Source organism: Vombatus ursinus, unplaced genomic scaffold (genome assembly GCF_900497805.2).
Source record: "Vombatus ursinus unplaced genomic scaffold, bare-nosed wombat genome assembly UNPS02014774.1, whole genome shotgun sequence".
Taxonomy (NCBI): domain Eukaryota; kingdom Metazoa; phylum Chordata; class Mammalia; order Diprotodontia; family Vombatidae; genus Vombatus; species Vombatus ursinus.
In genome coordinates, this window is record NW_020954552.1 from 17,364,356 (window position 1) to 17,383,568 (window position 19,213).

Genomic DNA, 19,213 nt, shown 5'->3' on the forward strand with positions numbered 1-19,213 from the left:
TATATATATATATATATATATATATGATACATACACACACACACACACACACACACACACACACACACACACACATAATTTATAAGTAATTGGATTGCCTGCCTCAAACCTCTACTGCTTAAGAGGTTCTCTTTAAGTTCACATTTAATCATATTCCTCTCCCACTGAATAAACTCCAGTGGCTTCCTACTACCTTTACAATAAAACATAACCTCCTCTGTTGTTTAGGCAGACATCAAATAAAACAAAGGATCTAGAATCATGAGGAGTTTGTATCTCACCCCAAACACTTACTAGCTGTGTGACTCAGGACTAGACAGTTTCCTCATCTGCAAAATGAGGATAATGACAGCACCTACCTGTAGGGTTGTTGTGAGATGATATTCCTCTCCAGGCTGCATTCTGGATCTCCTCTACCATGCCCCAGCTCTTCATCTTGAAGCCTCACCACAACTTGGGAATTCACACATTGGAAGTACTCTCTCCCTCTGATTGGATGGCTCCTCCCAAAACCTCCTTTTAAAGTGGATGGCCAGGCCCACCATGTCCCATCCCTCCCCAGGCTGCATACAAGACTGACTTTACTATGCCCCTAGGCCAGATACCTTTTCTTTCTCTAAGCTCCCTATCCTCTCTCCTTTCCTCTCTCCCTCCCTCCACACTACTGTTTTATAGCTTTCCTTTTGCATGGTCTTCCCCATTTAGAACGTAAGCTCCTTGAGAGGAAGGACTGTTTCTCTACTTGTATTTGTATGACCAGTGGGTGCCTGGAACATTTTAAAAAGTTAATTAAATGCTTGCTGGCTGATTGGCTAATAATATATGTAAACACACTTTGCAAACTTTAAAGGCCTATAAAATTGCTAGCTTTAACATTGTTATTGTTCTCAAACAGTATCTTCTCTTCCTGATTTGAAAGGTAAAATAATACATAAAGAAATTCCAGGAGCATCTAGATGGCACAGTGGATAGAGCACTGGTTCTGGAGTCAGGAGGACCTGAGTTCAAATCTGGCTTCAGACACTTGACACTAGCTGTGTGACCCTAGGCAAGTCACTTAAACCCAATTGCCTCACTCCCCCCCCAAAAAAATTGCAGGTTTGCACTCATTGTAACATGGAAATCTTAAACTGAGTAATTCTACACATGTAGACTTCTTTTATACTTACCTTGTTGGGGAAGTTGTAACTCTAATCACTTCTGTCACCTACTTGCTAAACTTAATGAATACATAAATTCCTGTGGTTAATTCTATTACTCAATCTCATTCCATGCCTTATTCCATGGTTTCTCTATACCTGGGATATTTTTAAGCCCACATTTTAAGATCTTCCCAAATTCTTACCAAGCCTTTATTCAACTTAGTCCCAAAAATCCACTTTCTTCCCTGAAGCTTTTCTGATCAAGGGCGACAATGACTTAAAACAAAAATTCACATCTTTGAATTCAAATAGACTTGTGCTTAGAAGCAGCCTTAAAGCTTATGAATGTCCATACCTGCAACTATGCTAAAAGAGAGACATCCAATAAAATGGCTACGTACCAACAATCATAAAACAGGCCATGTACTAGCTGTGTGACCCTGGGCAAGTCACTTAAAGCACTCTGTTTGCCTCATGTAGACCCCTCTCCAAATCATTTTAAACCCCACCACCTGAGAAAGGCCTAAAACTTGGACTGGCCAACCAGGAGAGACATTTTAGCCCACTCTGGGCTTAATCTACCATAATGCTTTGCATGCTCTGCTCTCTGAAGGAACTAAAAATTCCTCTTCCTGTGTCAGAAACTATAAGACCAGATGAAGCTGACCAACATTCTTCCTGTCTGTGATCATTAAGGATGTGATGCCCAGACACTGTCTTGGATAGTGGGACTTTTCTTATCTCAGTATCCTATGGCCATATGTTATGTAGGGGACATATCCTGGGACTATAATTTCAATCGACACTTTGTTACTTCTCTTGTCTTATTGTATTTACAACCCATTCAACTAAGAAATTTCCTTTCTAATGCTAAATGTTAAAAACATATGGAGGCTATATTTTTTTGAGTGACACAGACATCCTGAGTCAGGATTGCTCTAAGAATACAAATTGTCTATTTCAAATTATTTAAGTCAGTCAGAGTTAAAGCTCTGGCTCCATGTACATGTCGCTAACTTAAGGGAATAAACAACATGAATTTACTTATCACCTAGCTTGTTGCCTCTTTAACCAACTTTCAGGTTGACACTCAGTTTCCTCAACTATAAGACAGGGATCATAAAGCAGTACCAACTCCCAAACTAATTCAAAACTGGTTGCTTTCCAGCTCCGCTAAGGAATTATCCACAGTCCTGCTTCTGAAGACGACACTGCTAGGGATACATCTGCAGAGGAATTCTACTTATGTAGCGTCTGGTGACTAAATCTCTCTCCTTTCATCTGCACTGTATTGTTTCTTTTGAAGCCACTCTCCTTTGTACCCTCTGCCAGTTAGATATCTCTAACTTCCTTCAATACTCAGCTCAAAGACACCTGAGGTCCTCTCCTCTCCCTCCCCTCCAAAATTTCCCTTATTTACTTTGAATCTATTTATATGTATACATGCGTTTCCTCTGACAAGACTGTAAGCCTTTCTGGGGCAAGAACTTTCTTTTTTGTCTTTCTATCCCAGCATCAATGCAAAATACCCGACATCTATTCTGATAATAAATGACTGATTGATGGTTCCCATCTTTCTCTTCTTTCCCGTTCTTGGGACTCTTTCTGTCCCACAGTTGGTTATTTCCTAACTTATTATGGTGCTATATAGTCAATCATTACCAAATGTAAAAGCACTCCTCTCATACCATTAACACCCTAACCTGGTTGATTACCAGTAGCACTTGCAAATTCTCTAAGCACAGCTTTTAGATGCAAGACATCTAAGATAGGGCAAAAGGAACAGATAACATTAAGCCCCGCACAAGAATTAATTTGGCAAGGTTCCAGACAAGTGATACCTAAACACGTCATCTTTCTCCACAAAATTATGTGTGTCTTCATCCGTGATCCTTCTATGGTCAGAGGCAGGTAAGTCACATGGTAGATAGAGAACTGGGCATGGAGTCAGGAAGACCCAAGTTTGATACAGCCCCAGACACTTACTAATTGTGTGACTCTGGGCAAGTCATTTAGCCTCTGTTTGCCTCAGTTTCCTCAACTATAAAACAGTACCAACTTCTATCAGGGTTGTTGTGAGAATCAAATGAGGTAACATAGTGTCTGGCATGTAGAGGTTGTTATATAAATGTTGCTTCCCTCCCCCCACTCCTGTTTCTCCAAGTGATAAATTATTTAGGGAATAGCTTCTCTCTTGTTCTATTTTACACCTTTTCTTCTCCCTTCATCCCAGCTGGGCTTTTTTTTCTGCTGTCAGCTCTCAAGTTTGGGCTCTTCAGCCCCTCCAATCTCTTTCCTTGTTTTCTTTTTCATATGGATTTTTCTTTTTCATGGCTTATAAATCATTCAAGCTTTTTTTTCCACACAGAAATACCTATGCCCTATAAACAGTTAACCAGCAACACGAATTATAGCTGCAGCCTATAATGGCTTTCAAGGATAAGAGGGACAGATAATTTTCCCAGAAAGCACATGAGAGGCATGAAATCCCAGTAATGTTGGTAACTGGCAAAACGCAAAGGCTTTTCTCAACATCACATCAGATGTTAAGAAAATGTGCAAAGCATTTAGATGGTAATCAAAACACTTGTTTCCATTCAACAGATGGATACATTTTATCTACTTCTGCCAAAAGAAAGGAAGTTTTCAAATAATGGAATCTATGAGAATTGACAATTACCACATACGGCAATGCTTTCCACTAGGTGACCCTGAACAGCTTCACAAAGTCACAATGCTACCAAACATCTTTCCTAATAAGTAAGTTTAACTAATAAAACTCCTACCAGTGAGTTGCTCTACGCCTGCATGAAGAACACTATGGACTCTAAAGAATTAAAAATTAATATCTCCCAGAGGACGATGGAGGGGCACATCTAAGTACACAGCAACATATAACAAATGAGAAACTATGGAGTAAAGGATGTCATTGGAGAAATGTACAAATGTCAAAGGAGATGAGCTGGACATCTGGCAAAGCTGAAAGATAATAAATCAATTGCCAACCCATGTGCTTTACTGGTATCTTTTTCATGTTCAGATTAATGGAGGAATGTCCCCAGGACATTGAATGGCCTCCCTCCAGCTAACGTACAGGAGGACTTGAACAAGAGTTCCACAAGGCAGGCACAGATGGGTTTCCATCTGTATCGATGGTATCATAGATCCTTTGTGAATATCTAAGTTTAAGCACTCAGCTGTGCTTCAATTGTGCATCTAAAGAGTCCTTTAAATTAGCCAAATTTTAAACTGAGAAGACTAATCTATCTCCCTTAATGTAATATAATTATATGACTTTATTTGACTAACCTATAACCACTTCCACAAGCTTTCTACCAAAAATTCAAGTTGATGGGGCACCTTTTTTCCCCCTCTATTAGGATGCAGATGACATAGAGGAACAAAAGATTCTGTAGGGCAGTGGCCTCCAAAGGGAAAACATAGGGACCCTGGCAGTCATATGAGTCATAGGGGATCACAGTTTGAGTCCAACAGGGTATGTGATCAGCCGATCAGAGGGTAGGAAGGTGAGTTGCATTTTCCCCTCCCTTCCTAAGACAGCCAATAGTGGAGGCTTGTTTCCAAGACAATCATACCTACTTTTCTCCCATTATAATTCTATACTTTCACACTCCATCCCCCTCCCACAGTTGTACATGTTCTTAACTTTCCCCAGCTTCCCTAACAAGCATAGACTCTCTGAGGAAATTATAAAATAATCTCAATGGAGTCACTGCTCAGTTATCTTTTGGGGGGAAAATCATACTGCCCCTCCCCTTACTATATACGCAATAGGAAAAAAAAATTACTGACAAAGTACACTATCAAAAAAGTTTAGATAACTGCTCTGGAGCAACAAGATTAAGTTCACAAGATTGCTACGTAACTAATAAAACAGAGAAGTATAAGAAGGGAAAAAACATCAAATACAAATACTTCAAGGATCAATGATTTTGCCAGGATGGGTCTGACTCAACAGATACGCATTATAGTCTCTCTTTATTTTTAAACAGACAGCTCTTATGAGCGGCTGTGCCTGAAAAATTCACCACTCTTAGGACAAACTTCTAGCAATGAGCCTCATCAAACAAGTTACGCAGACCTTACATGAACAAAATGAACCCCTTCACCCCCTAAACATGCATGTCTTCTAAACTTTCCTATTTCTGTTGAAGGTACATATCCTTGCCATCAACCAAGTTCAAAATCTTGGACTTTCCCTTCCATTCTTCCTTTTCCTCTATCACTCAACATCTCTGCCTCCCACCACACACACATACACATCCTTCCTTATCTAACCAATTGCCAAAAATTGTTGACTCTACCTTCATATGTCTCACAATGAGCTTTCTCTTTCATGGCTCATCTGAACTATGACAACAGCCTACTAGTTAGTCTCCCTCCACTCAGTCTCCAAAATATCCACAGTGGAAAAAGCAATACATTTGGAGTCAAGGGACCTAGATTCAAATACCACCTTTGGTGCTTACTATCTGTGTGACCTTGCAGAAAACTCACTTATACTTACCTGGGCCTCCATTTTCTCATCTATAAAATGAGAGGGTTGAATCAAATGGTCTCTCAACTCCTTTCCCACTCTAAAATCATGAACCCATCTATGCACCTCCAAAGAGCTGTTAAAATAACTTTCCTGAGGCACAAACATAATCATAACACACACACACACACACACACACACACACACACACACACCTCAAAAAAAATATCTAATAGCTCCTATTCTCTCTAAGACAAAATAAGAAGTTCTCATCCTAGAAACTAAAGACCTCCACAATTTCATTCCAACATACCTCTCTAGATATTTCCAATTCTTTACCTTCACCTCCAGTCTAGCCTACTAAGGCATTCTCTGAACAATATTCCATCTCCATTGCCATACCTTGGCACAAACTATCCACTCCATTATTCCTAGAATGTACTCCCACTTCTCCTTCAAAATCCCTGGAATCCAAAGCCTCGTTTAAAGCATTTGGCACAGGTGTTCATGCAAAGCCTTTTCTGATCCCCTTTGTTATTGCTCAGATGACATTATATTCGACCACCACCATCCTACAACCCCATAGAAAGTAAGCTTATTGAGGATATGGAATGTTTTGGGTTGTTGTCTTGGTACAGCCATATTCCAATAAAGATAAAAGTTTTTTAAAAGTCAGTGACCAAGAGGATGAAAGGGTTTCTGTTTGAAGGCAGACTAAAAATTTAGACTATTATGGGAAAACAAAAGCTAAGAAGAAGTATAAATGAACTTTATAAATCATGAATGGTATGAATAAAGATGAACTGGTTGACAAAATCCTAGACTAATAGGGTACTTTTTAAAGCTTGAAAGAGGTAAAGAAAAGTTTTGAAACTTGGGGTCTGGAGGATATATTCAACACCTTTTGATCTATCAAAGCAGACAAACCTCTGAGGAAATACCACGGGATATTTGACTCATGTAGCAGATAATCATACTCTCCCATAAAATATCTCTTGGCTTCCACTTCTTATAGCTGAACCCTGGGGCAGACTCCAGTATGCTATTTCTTAACATTTTATGCTATCTTAAAAACACACACACCCCAATTAACAGGTATCTGAGCCACTGACTAATTTTGTCACTGTTCTCTAGATATTTACAAACACAAAGATGCCTCAACATTTTTTTCTCTACCACAGTGCCATCATCAATTATAGACAAATGATTTGTTAGATACTTGCTACAAGAACCAATAAATCTTAACTTTAAGACTGTCCAGAGAATTTAATGGGCTGGGAAAACAAATATTAGCATTATAAAAAAATGAAAGAAACAAATTTAAAAGCTAAACAGAGCACATGGAATAATAGTCTAAGGAAGGAAATACTGCCAGATAAAATAAGTTTGGGCTAATTTGAATAGAAGGTGTCCCAAAAGCCTTAGTGCAGTTGAAACTATTAAATTTTAAAATTGCTTTAATGAAGATTTTTGGGTCACACTGTATTTTACATAGGGTCTGTGTTTTTTATGATAGGAGTAGAATATACAAAATACACATCATATTTTCTGTCCATCCTACTTGGAACCCAGGGGAAACATGGCATATGTACCACATTAACATAGTCAATTGAACTCCATACAAATTTGCTTTAATAACACAAAAATATATGAAACTTAACACTATAAATAAAAAATTAAATTGCACAAGTGTTCTGATGGTGCATTTCTCTCTAGATGTTCTAATAAAGTAAATCAAATAATAAAAATTTCTTAGTATATTTATTCAGATATCCATACTTCATTGCTTAATAATTAAAAATTGCTCAATCTTATCATATGTAGGATGTCTGCACGCAGTTATCTTGTTGAATTTTGTTACAGCATCACCTGAGTGAAGAATTACAGAGATCAATGGAGTGTTCAGTCCCCTTACTCTTCAGGGCCCTCTTTCCGCAGACAATCTCCTTCTAAAATAGAAATCTCAAGGCTAATTCACTACCCAAAACTCAGATAAATCACACTAGACAAAACCTGATCTTTTAGCTTTTCATCTTTGCTTGCTCTGTAATGATATTTATGGCATGGAGGTCCTAACAGCCAGGCCAGAAGCCCTACTCCCATACATATGCCGTAATACCCATAGAGGGGAAGGGGCTGTCCAGCAAGATCCATGACAACCCAAGCCCTTCTGAGTACTCCTATTCTCTGTACTCACCTTCTCTTCCTTTCCCATGTCATGTCACTTCCGAATATCTAAGGGGATCTCAAGTCCCCTTGGCAACCTCCATGTTCCCTAATACTGCTTTTTTCTCACGTCATGCCTGAAAATCTGCATTAAGTCACTTTCACTCCACATACATGCATACAAACAGTGACCCATATCTATATCCTGCTCTCTCCTCTCACACTCCAAGCCCTTAACCTTTGCCTAAGCTCACTGCCTCTTCCTCCATACTAACACACTCAAGGCTTACTCCTCTCAAGCCAACCTCAGGAGCACCAGCACTCTGCCTACTTCCTGACAACCTTGAATACTAAAGAATTAAGACTGGCCACCTGTGCAATGGACAGATGAGGAAGGAATCCTTCCACAGAAAGACATGACCTACGTCTTTTTTCCCCTCTCAGCTACACAATACCACAAACTCCTCAAAGTTTTCAATCATCAAATTCCTCGTACTATAAGTTTATAAGCAGGAAATAATACTAACCTTCTTGAGGTAGGCTAAGTGATTTAGTCATCATCAAAAACATAATAAAAAAAGAAAGAAAGAAAGAAAAACACATAATAAACACTCCTCTATGCACATTATACCAACTAAGTCCTGGGTTTGTCTCTTAGCTGTGGTTATAAAACCAGAAGACAAAATCTTCATACGGGTGAAGTGTTATCATGTGGAAAAGGGATTACAGAATCACAAAATGTTAAAGTAAGAAGGAAGTTTTAAAATCATCTAGTCTAACACCCTCATTTTATAGATAAGGAAACTGAGGCCCAGAGAAAAATGCCTTGAACAGGTCAAAAGGCAGTAAGTAGAAGAGTGAGAACTCAAAGCAACAGTTCTGCTATTAAATCCAGAACTCTTCCTATTACAGTTCTCATTGGTCCCAGAGGACAAAACTAGGACTAATGGAAATAAAGCTACAAGGCAACAGATTGTGACTTAATATAAGGAAAATTTTCTTTCTTATAAAGCTATCTAAAAAATGAACATTCTGCCTAAGGAGACAGCAGCTGGAGGTTTTTAAATGAAGGCTCAAAACCACTTGTCAATCACTACCCTCATTCAGGCTCTCCTCACCTCCCACCTAGATTATTGCAGCAGCCTCATAATTGGTCTCCCAGCCTCTCCCTAGCTCCTCCCCTTGCCAATCTATCCTCTACCCAGGGGACAAAGTGATTTTCTTAAAGCACACATCTGACCATGTTGCTTCTCTGCTTAAGATGCTCCAGAATGCCCTTGCCTCTAGGATAAGATGCAAACTCCTCTGTTGGGTTTTAAAAGTCCTTTATAAAAAAAAAAAAGTCCTTTATAATCTGGGTCCAGCTTAAATTACTGGGGTAATTATTATTATAGTTATTATTACTAATTATATTTATAATCTCTATAGCAAATAATAATATAATATAAATAAATCATGATAGACTATTAATGTAACATCACAACATAATCTTAATAATAACAATAAAAGCTAACATTTACATAGCACTTACTGTGTGCCAGACACGGTACTAAGCACTTTTTTATAGGTATTAGCTCATTTGATTCTCACAACAACCCTAGGAAATAGGTGCTATTATTACCCCCATTTTACCAATGAGAAAACTAAGGCAAACAAAGGTTAAATGACTTGCCCAGAATCACAGTTAGGAAGTGTCTAAAGTAGGATTTGAACCCAAGTCTTCCTGATTCCAGGCCCAAAGCTCTACTTGCTGCGCCACCCAGCTGCCCGTCAATAAGCTGTTGGCTTACTGACAATTACTGCCCTCCGTGCACTCAATGTTCCAGACCAAATGGCATACTTGCTGCTCCCCATACATGACAGCTATTTTCTTGTTTCAGTGTCTCTACACAAGCTGTTACCCAGGCCTGGAATACACTCTCACCTCAATTTCCCTCTCTTGGAAACCCGAACTTCTTTCACAGTTCAGCTCAGGGGCCACATCCTGTGAAAAGCCCATCTTGATCCTCCCAGCGGCTATGTCCCGGACAGTAATTTGTCTGTACAAGTGTACGTGTGTGCATATTGTTTGCTCCAATACAACTTAAGCTTTCTGAGGACTCATATGGCTTCCTTTTTGTCTGCCTCCCCAGTGCCTGACACAGGACCTGGCTTATAGTAGGCACTTAATAACAGCTTGTGGAATCAATGAATTAATGATCACATAGGTGGGGGTTGGGCAAGAAGACTAGGATCTTATCTACTCTATAATTTTATTATATTATTATAATCATTCTTTAGAGTAGCAAAGCACTGGAAATAAAGATGTCTATGATTGAGGAATGGCTACATAAATTGGGACCAAATATAAATTAATCTGTCATCAAGCATCTATTAAGTTTATACTACTATGTGCCAGACACTGTGCTAAGCAAAACAAAGAATGAAAACTGTCCCTAGCCTCAGGGAGTTTGCATTCTGATATTAGTGTACTGTAAGAAATGATGCATATAATGAACACAGAGAAAGCATGAGAAAACTTAGATGAACTGATGCAAAATGAAGGAAGCAGAGCCTGAGAAATGATATGTACAATGAAGACAACACTTAAATAAAATGAACAGCAACAATAAAGCAACTGAAACTGAATGTTGTGAAATTATAATGACCAAGTTCTTCCTGATCAAAAAAAAAGAGAGAGACATAAGTAAGCGCTTCCCCACTTATTGTAGCTATGTGAGATTCCAAATGTCAATACTGCTCTAAAATCAGACTTTTTCAATGTGTTGGCAAGTTTAGCCAAAATGCTTTTTTCCTCTCTTTTTTTTATTCTTTTGGTAAGGGATAGTTGTCTGGGAGGGGCACAAAGAGGAATACGCTGGGAAATAAAGATGATGTAAAAACAAATTATATCAATTTACTAATAACAAAAAAAGAAAAATGACTAATTGAATCCAGTAGACCCAGTAGGAAAGGGTATTACGGAGGAAATGAAAGGAAAAAGAGGGTTATGAATCCCAGGGTCATGGCTCTCAAAGGAGAAACTTCCTATTCCCTGCTGTGTGGTGGCCATTGAAATTATCTAAGAGAAGATATGACAGGAAATCTGAGTTGAATATTGTTGTGAACTTGGTGTAAAAATAATATCATCCCAGTGATCCTATAAGACTGTGAACCATGAAACACCATAATCTCATAAGTAACAAAATTCCAGATGATCCAAAGGGCAATAAAAGTACACATGACATATATATGTATAATAAAATATGACCAATGAGGTCTCACGTGTAAGAAATAACATAAAACAATCAAGGACATTTATAAATTAAAAAAGGAGATGGACTGAGTATACAATAGCAGTGAGGGACAACAAATAGACAGTCTAAGCTGTACTGGTATCCATGAAATGTTTAAAGAACCAGAGGAAAACTAGTATATTTGATATCTGTTCTAAAAGAATTCAATTGAATTTAATTCAACAAGCATTTATTAAGTACCTACTATGTACCAGGTACTGTTCCAGGTATTGGAGACACAAAGACAAAAAAGAAACTGCCCTTATCTTCAAGAGGCCTTTATTATAATAGGATTTATGGAAAACCAAGGACAAGCATCTCACAAGATGAGAAACTACGCAAGAGTTACATTTTATACTGGTGGAAAGAACACTCACACTAAAGAAACCACAGATCCACTGAAATACTTAAGTCAATGAGTTCACTAAGGTATTGGGAAGAATCCTCATCTCTGTCTTCTTTGGTTGTGCCATAGTTGACAACAGGTATGTTGGAGCTATTTCTCACTTCTCTTGAATCTCATCCTATAGCTGCTTCCTTAATGCTTACAAACATGCCCCTGGCTCCCTCATCCTCAAAAAACTTTTGATCCGTAAAGCCCCACTCACTATCATCCCATATTTCTCTTGCTTTTTGTGACTAAACTGGTTCTGCTCACTTCATTTTGCATCAGTTCATTTAAGTCATGGAAGGTTTTTCTGAAACCATCCCCTTCTTCATTTCATATAGCACAATAGTATCCTATCACCTGGGTTTTGTTGGCAATATATGAAATGCCAATGATCTGTGTGGGTTTATTTTATATCCTACAACTTTGCTGAAGTTTTTAATTGTTTCAACTAGTTTTTTCATTGACTCTCTAGGGTTCTCTAAGTCATCATTATGTCATCTATACAAAGCGACAGTTTTATTTCTTCTTTGCCTATGTTTATTCCTTCAATTTCTTTTTCTTGTCTATTGCCATAGTTAGCATTTCTAGTACAATATTGAATGGTAACGGTGATAACAGACAGCCGCGCTTTACCCCTGATCTTACTGGAATGTGATCTTCCTAAAGAGCAGATCCGACAATGTCAGGATTATATTGACCTGACTCCATAACACCAGTGCCTCCCTATCACCTACAAGATCAAATATAAAACACTATTTGGTGTTTGAAGCCCTCATAATTTGTCCCTTCACATTCCAGTCTTATCTGACCTTACACTCCCACCATACTCTTCAATTTAGTCACTCCAGGCATTTTCACTGGCTGTTCCCCATGACTGGAATGTTCTCCCTCCTCATCTTTTCATCCTGGCCTCCCTGGCTCCCTTTGAGTCTGTCTCCATTTAAAGCATAGATTTCTGCTTCTCTCCACCCAGTCCACACGACTCATTGAAAGCTATATCCTCAAACCAAGGTGAATTTCTCCATCCATAATAGAAAGTTGTATACTTAATCTCTTATGGGAGATTGTTGTGTCCCTAATTACTTACCCAGGAGCTAAGTGAGAGAGTTGTGACTTATTTGGCTTCTCCCTCCCCATTCAAACAAACATTTATTAAGTACCCACTATACCGTGCTAAGTGCTGGATATACAGAGAAAGGTAAAGACAGCCCCTGTTCTAGAGGAGCTCACAATCTAGTGGGGGAGACCACATGCAAATAACCATGTACAAACAAACTATATTCAAGATAAATTCAAAATAATTCACAGAGGAAAGGCCAGGGAATTAAGAGGGATTGGAAGAGGCTTCCTGTAGAAGGTGGGGCTTTAGCTGGAACTCAAAGGAAGCCAGGGAGGCCAGGATGAAAAGATGAGGAGGGAGAGCATTCCAGTCATGGGGAACAGCCAGTGAAAATGCCTGGAGCGACTAAAACTATACTCTAAAACTACAGTCCCCCAGCATGTGCGTTACAAGCCAACCTGAGATGACTGCAGACCATCACAAACATTCTGCAGAAACAAACCTGAGATGGCCTCTCCCCGCAGTGTTAAGACTACTTTCCAATTTAAACTTATCCTCCACTTACATGACTATTCTTCAATCGGGCAGATTTTTAAATGAACTGGTCGGCAACCCTGGTAAGGCATTCAGTGGAGTTTCTGTGAGGGTATAGCCAGCAGCAGAAGAAAAGAAAGTCCAGTCTGAAGATATTCTTTCCTTACAAAGCTTAGTTTCTATATAAACATTGTTGAAAACGAAGCAATATGTGCAACTGTACTTTAAGCAAATCTGCCATTTTATACAGCACTTGTCACTAGCCAGTAAGAAAGTAAACATTTTATACTGTAACTAGCCATTCATGTTTCTTGACTAGTTAGGTGACTAAAAACAAAAAATGGATTTCCATCTTTCATCAAGAGAGCTTGTAAAATTCTCCTACCATTTTTCACCACACACTTGCATAAGCAAGTGTTTTCACTTATTCTTGTCCAAAATCAAAGTACAGAAATAACTTGAGGTGAAACCAAATTTAAGACCATGTCTGCCTAGTGTTGAGCCAAATATTGCAAACTTTGTTCAAATAAAAAGTCCAACATCGAAATTGAGTTTATATATGATTATTAAAACATCTTCCAAGATGTAATTTATGTCACTTAAAATGTTATTTATATTCTACAATATTTACAAAAATAAGGAAATTTAATATGAAGTCTTTCAGCTAATAACAAGCATACGAGGTTTTCATGGATTACTTCTTTTAATTCTTACAGAATGTCTCATATAAAATATTTGTAACAATTTATAATTAGAGCTTCATAATTTTATATATATATAGTTAGAGCTTTCATAATTATAGGCAGAATAAAATTTTATAATAACAATTATATCATGTAACTTTTATTTTGGAACTTTTGGGGCAAGTTATCATCATTGTTACAGTAAGCACTTAGTGAAGAAATCTGAAAGAGTATTATGAGTGGTACATAAAATTACCCTGGGGGTCCACAACACATTTTTTTGGTTGAAAAAGATTCAAGGAACAAAAAACACTGGAAATCACTGTACTACTTCATACTGCCTCTCATTTTCATAATACATAAACCATTTTAATAGATTCATAAATTTACTACTAACGGTTTCCTTAAGCTATCTTGTTCCCCAACAAAGCTGGGACACAACAGGTAATATCTGGAAGAAATTACAGGTTACCCCCTATACCACCAGTCTTAACAAAGGTGTTAAAATACCATCTGGCCTAATGTAATAAACAAAACAGTATACAAGTATACAGATTAACAGCAACCCCAAAATCTTATCTAAAGAGAACAAAAAAATCTGATAATTATAAGAGACACATTCTACAGATGGCTCAAAGTTATACTAATCAGTTGAGTCAACCAGAAAAATTTTTTCTTACTTTAGATAATTTTATATTCTGTTTGAATTCCTATCCACCAAAAAAAAGAAAAAGTAGTAAGAAAATTAAAATCCAAATTTGCTTAAGGCTATGGGTAGAAGCAAGTCTATGATAACAAAGAACAAGACCCAGAAAAAAGTAGACTGTACATAAACAGAAAGAACCTCTTGTTCTCAAGAAGATGGTCTCTGCTAATGGAGAAATACACACAGCAGTTACATATAACTCTCTACTGTACAGGACAGGTTACTACAGCATTACTGTTATTACTGCATACAACTACAACAAAGAATAGGCTATTGTAAACTGCATTCAGGCCTCTGCTCTGGTACTCAGAGGAAGATATCTATTCAATAAACAACGGCCTTAATTACTTTATTTCTGGCCAGTTCCTCTTGGACTTAGAAGCCAAGTTGATAAGGATCACTCCCTAAGTTCTTTTACCAATCCCTATAGTGAAGTTAATCTTCATTAAGGATTCTAAAGGCTCTCCAAAATTAGGCTCCATCTCCTTCCTTGTGAAAAGAAAAAGAAAAAAGATCCCACAAACAACAGACTGACTTATATTACCACATCCTGAAGGATATTTTCCCAAGCTTTAGTTATACACTGTAACCACTAATTGTACACAGATCTTGGGATACAGCTTATAGGACTCTGATATTTACTACATCATTGTAATTAAAATTTTTAAAAACCCTTAGGATACACCAAAAATGGCCATTTTTACCTTGATTTAAGGAGCGGCTGGGTCACCCACTTCTTCAGTTTTCGTCGCCCAAAAGGAGTTTTAGTGTGATCTAAGACCCACAGCAAACTGCCTCTGAATTTTGAATCTGTCTAAGGAGGACCAACAAGTCATTAAAAAAAAACTAAACAAACATTTGCTTATTTATCTAAACTAACCATTTAATTAATATAAAATATATGACTACTTAGACGTCCCCAAATTTTACTTCTTTTTTTCATATACAGCAAAACCATGATTTAATGTTCAAGGAAAGGGATGTTCTGGTTAAATGGATTTCTTTTTAACTAAAGACGAATCAGAAAATGCTATTTTATTCAATCGTGTAAAATTCTAATACGTACTGGTGCATTGCCCGCCTTAAGGAACACAGAACATTGAACGTAATTAAATCTTTTTTCTGACTATTCCAGGTCTTACAATGCCTCAGGATTATCCTTAAGAAATCTATTGATCATTGGATAGTACTACAGGTAGAGGAGGTAAAAAGAATTGAGCTGAATGCATAGTGAATGCCTGGAGATATCTTGGAAGCTGGATGTTGGTGTGTTTGGATGGAGGGGAGGGGGGGGTGCCGTAAGGTGAGGCAGGAAGTATTCCTTGTTTTCAACTAATTCTCCAGTAAGAACTTGTTTACCTACTAACTGCCTTTCTCCCACAAATAAAAGTAAAAGGCAGAAAATGTTTCTTTAAAATATTAAGGCTTTTTCAAGGGCTCATTTTTAAAAGCTGTCTCTTTCTGCAAATCAATCAGTAAGAATTTACTGCGCATGTGCCCAGGAAGAGTACAAACACTTCCATAGCAGGGGTTAAGGAGTTCACACCCTGAACAAATATAAAACAATTAGCTAACAATACAGGAAAGTATATAATTAAATGCTAACTTATGTACTAATTACTAGAGAAGTAAAAAAAAAATTATTTATTTATATGAGAGATTAAAACTAGCTAAAGTAGTCAGTCAGTCAGTCAGTAAACAAGCATTACCATGTGCTAGCCACCATACTGGGGCTATAAGAAAAAGTAAAAACATAGTCTCTGCCCTCAAGGAGCTCCCATTCTAATGGGACAAACAACATGCTAACAATTGTGTACATACCAGATATACACTGGGTATTCTCAGAGGGAAGGCATTAGTAGTGAGAAGGTCATCAGGAAAGGCCCCCTACAGAAGGTGGGATTTAAGCTGAGTCTTGAAGGGAGCCAGGGAAGCCAGGAAGAAGAAGTAAGAAGGGAGAGCATTGTATGCATTGGGGACAGCCAGAAAAAGGTACAGAGTCAGGAGTGGGAGTGTCTTGTGTAAGGAATGGCAAGATGGCTAGTGTCACTGGATTATAGAATACATAGTGGGACAAAGAATGTGAGATTGGGAAGGTAGGAAGGGGACAGGTTGTAAAGAGCTTTAAAAGTCAAACAGAAATTTATACCTGATCCTGAAGATAAGAGAAAACTCCTGGAGTTTACTAAAGAAAAGAGTGACACAGTCAGACCTATACTTAGGGAAGATCACTTCCGGCAGCTACGTGCAGGATAGGTTGGAGTGGAGAGACACCTGAGGTAGGGAGGCCAATTAGGAAGCCATTGCAATGGACTAGGAAATAGGTAACTGAGACCCGGACCAAAGTGGTGGCTATATGAGTGTCAAGAAGGGGCCATAAAAGAGATGTTATAAAGGTAAAAACTACAGTATGTGACAACAGATTGGATATGGGAGGGGGTAAGAGAATGAGGAGTCAAGAATGATACCTAGGTTGTGAGCATGGGTGAATAGGAACATCATGGTGCTCTCAAAATAAATAGGGAAATTAGGAAGTGGGATGGGTTTGGGAGGAAAGATAATGAGCTCAATTCTGGACATGTTGAGTTTAACATGTCTATGAGATATCCAGGTATAAATGTCCAATAGGAAGTTGGTGATGAGAGACTGGAGAAATGTTAGGGATGGATAAGCAGATCTAAGACTCATGATAAAGGAGCTGATGAGACCACCAAGAGACACAGAAGAAGAGAAAACGGCCAAGACCAGACCTCTGGGGGACATACACAGTCAGTTGTCATGACAAGGTTGAAGATCAAGCAAAGAAGTTTGAGAAGAAGCAGTTAGAGGTAGAAGGAGATCCAGGAAAAAGCAGTTCCTAAAAAATCTAGAGTGGAAAGAGTACAGGAGAAGATAGTGACTGAAGTGAAGAAGGGGTACAGAAGTTGTACAAACAGAAGAGAAAGGAAAGTATTTCAAATGAAACGAACACAAAAAGAAGATCTAAAGAAGATTTGCATCAGGGAGTAAAGAAATTAAGGAGTGAATAGGTAGGACAAGCTGGTATACAAAGCATACAAAGTCAAACGGATGGTCATAGTACCAGATTCCAGAACTAGAAGAGAGCTTACAGGCCATTGATTCCAATGTTCTCATGTTACAGATGAGGAAGCTATGGCACAGACAAATTAAGTAACTCAGCCAGTGTTGTTGAGGCCAGATTTGAGCTCAGATTTTCCTGTATCTAAGTCTAGTATCTTTCCCACTACAAGGCAGTGGATAGAGCACTAGGTCTGGAGTCAGGAAGAGCTAAGTTCAAATCAGGCCTCAGGCCTTAATAGCTGACCTGGACAAGTTATTTAACCTCTGTCTCCCTCAGTTCCTCAACTGTAAAATGGGGATAATAATAGTACCTTCCTCCCAGGATTATTATGACGAATGAAAAAAAGTTTATATTCATAAAGTGCTTAGCACAGTGCCTGGCACATAGGAGGGGCTAAATAAATATTTTCTTCTTTCCTTCATTCCTTCCTTCCTCTATGCCAGGTGGCAGAGAAAAGGGAACCATTGTGTAATGTTAAGTAAAGGAATAAATTGATCAAAGAGTTTTCCAGAGATTTGTCTGGCAACGATACGCAAGAAAAACTAAAAGAGAGGGACATAAGTCAGTTACGTGCTGACCACATTCCTCCTCCAGGCTGTATGCCCGACTTCCTCTATCATGCCTGGGTCCCTTGGTCTCTCCTCCTCTACCCCCTTCCCGCTTTCTGCTTTTCAATTTTCTTTTGCATGTGGTATTCCTCCACTAGAATATAAGTTTCTTGAGGGCAAGAAGGGTCTTTCTCTCTTCTTGCCTTTGTGTTCCCAGTGCTTAACACACTGGTTGATATACAGTATGCACTTAATGACTGACTGACCAAGTGCAAAATCTACCTTAATGTATTATGAAAAGCAGCCGGGCATAGCAAATAGAGAATCAGCTTTAAAGTCAATAAGAGTGGGGTTCAAGTCCTGTCTCTTGACACACTCTGGCTATGTGACCCAAATCACTTAACTTCTCACTGACCCTCCTAAGGCTGTAGGTTGCAGAGAAAGTGCCAACTTAAATTAGTGGAAGGAGTTCCCTACACCAGTAAAATCATAGGTCCAATCCCTATCATTGTTGTTACCAGCAATATCCCAGGAGATCTTTAAAAATATGAAAGATATAGGACAGTTTAAGTACTCAATTGTTTCATCAGACAATCTTGAAGTCCCTTTGGCCCTATAACTTTATGATTTCATATTGTCTTGAAAATATAATACTTCACTTGCAAGATTAAGTTTAGCAAATGGAAGAAATATTTAAAGTCTCCATTACTTTAGAAATATTGTCAATTAATTGGTATAAAAATGAAATATTATATTGTTTATAGCGTTAAATTTTGTATCATGTTTGTTTTATTTGAGAGTCAATTTGCATGAATCTCACACGGTTCTTGGTGTAACCATAAGAAAAATTTAAAAGGAGCCCAGGAAGAAATTAACTATAAAACAGCTTTCACTATAATTCTTAAAAATAATGTCTTGCTAAAAAAATCTTTATCAGTGTCTGACTCTCAATGCATTACTTCAAAGTTAATATCCTGAAACTGCTGCTTCCAAGTAACGATCAGATAAGAAAGAGAATGGTCAGCTGGGACACAAAGGATTAATCTTCTGTTTCAAATGCATCCATTAGCACTGACTATCTATGATTCTCCTTCCCCCCAACAAAAATTTGTAATCAACTAGTTATAT

The 19,213-nt window shown here is 38.1% G+C and overlaps 1 protein-coding gene across 1 annotated transcript in view; it reads right to left on the reverse strand.

The window, feature by feature from the left end:
- The window catches only part of MSH3 (mutS homolog 3), a 117,889-nt gene that overhangs the window by 34,661 nt on the left and 64,015 nt on the right, over nt 1-19,213 (reverse strand). Inside the window, exons 12-13 of the mRNA XM_027864183.1 lie at nt 15,160-15,269; nt 9,731-9,845 (exon numbers count right to left, since the gene is read on the reverse strand). Of these exons, the coding sequence (XP_027719984.1) occupies nt 9,731-9,845; nt 15,160-15,269 (225 nt within the window). The remainder of the gene's footprint in view (nt 1-9,730; nt 9,846-15,159; nt 15,270-19,213) is intronic.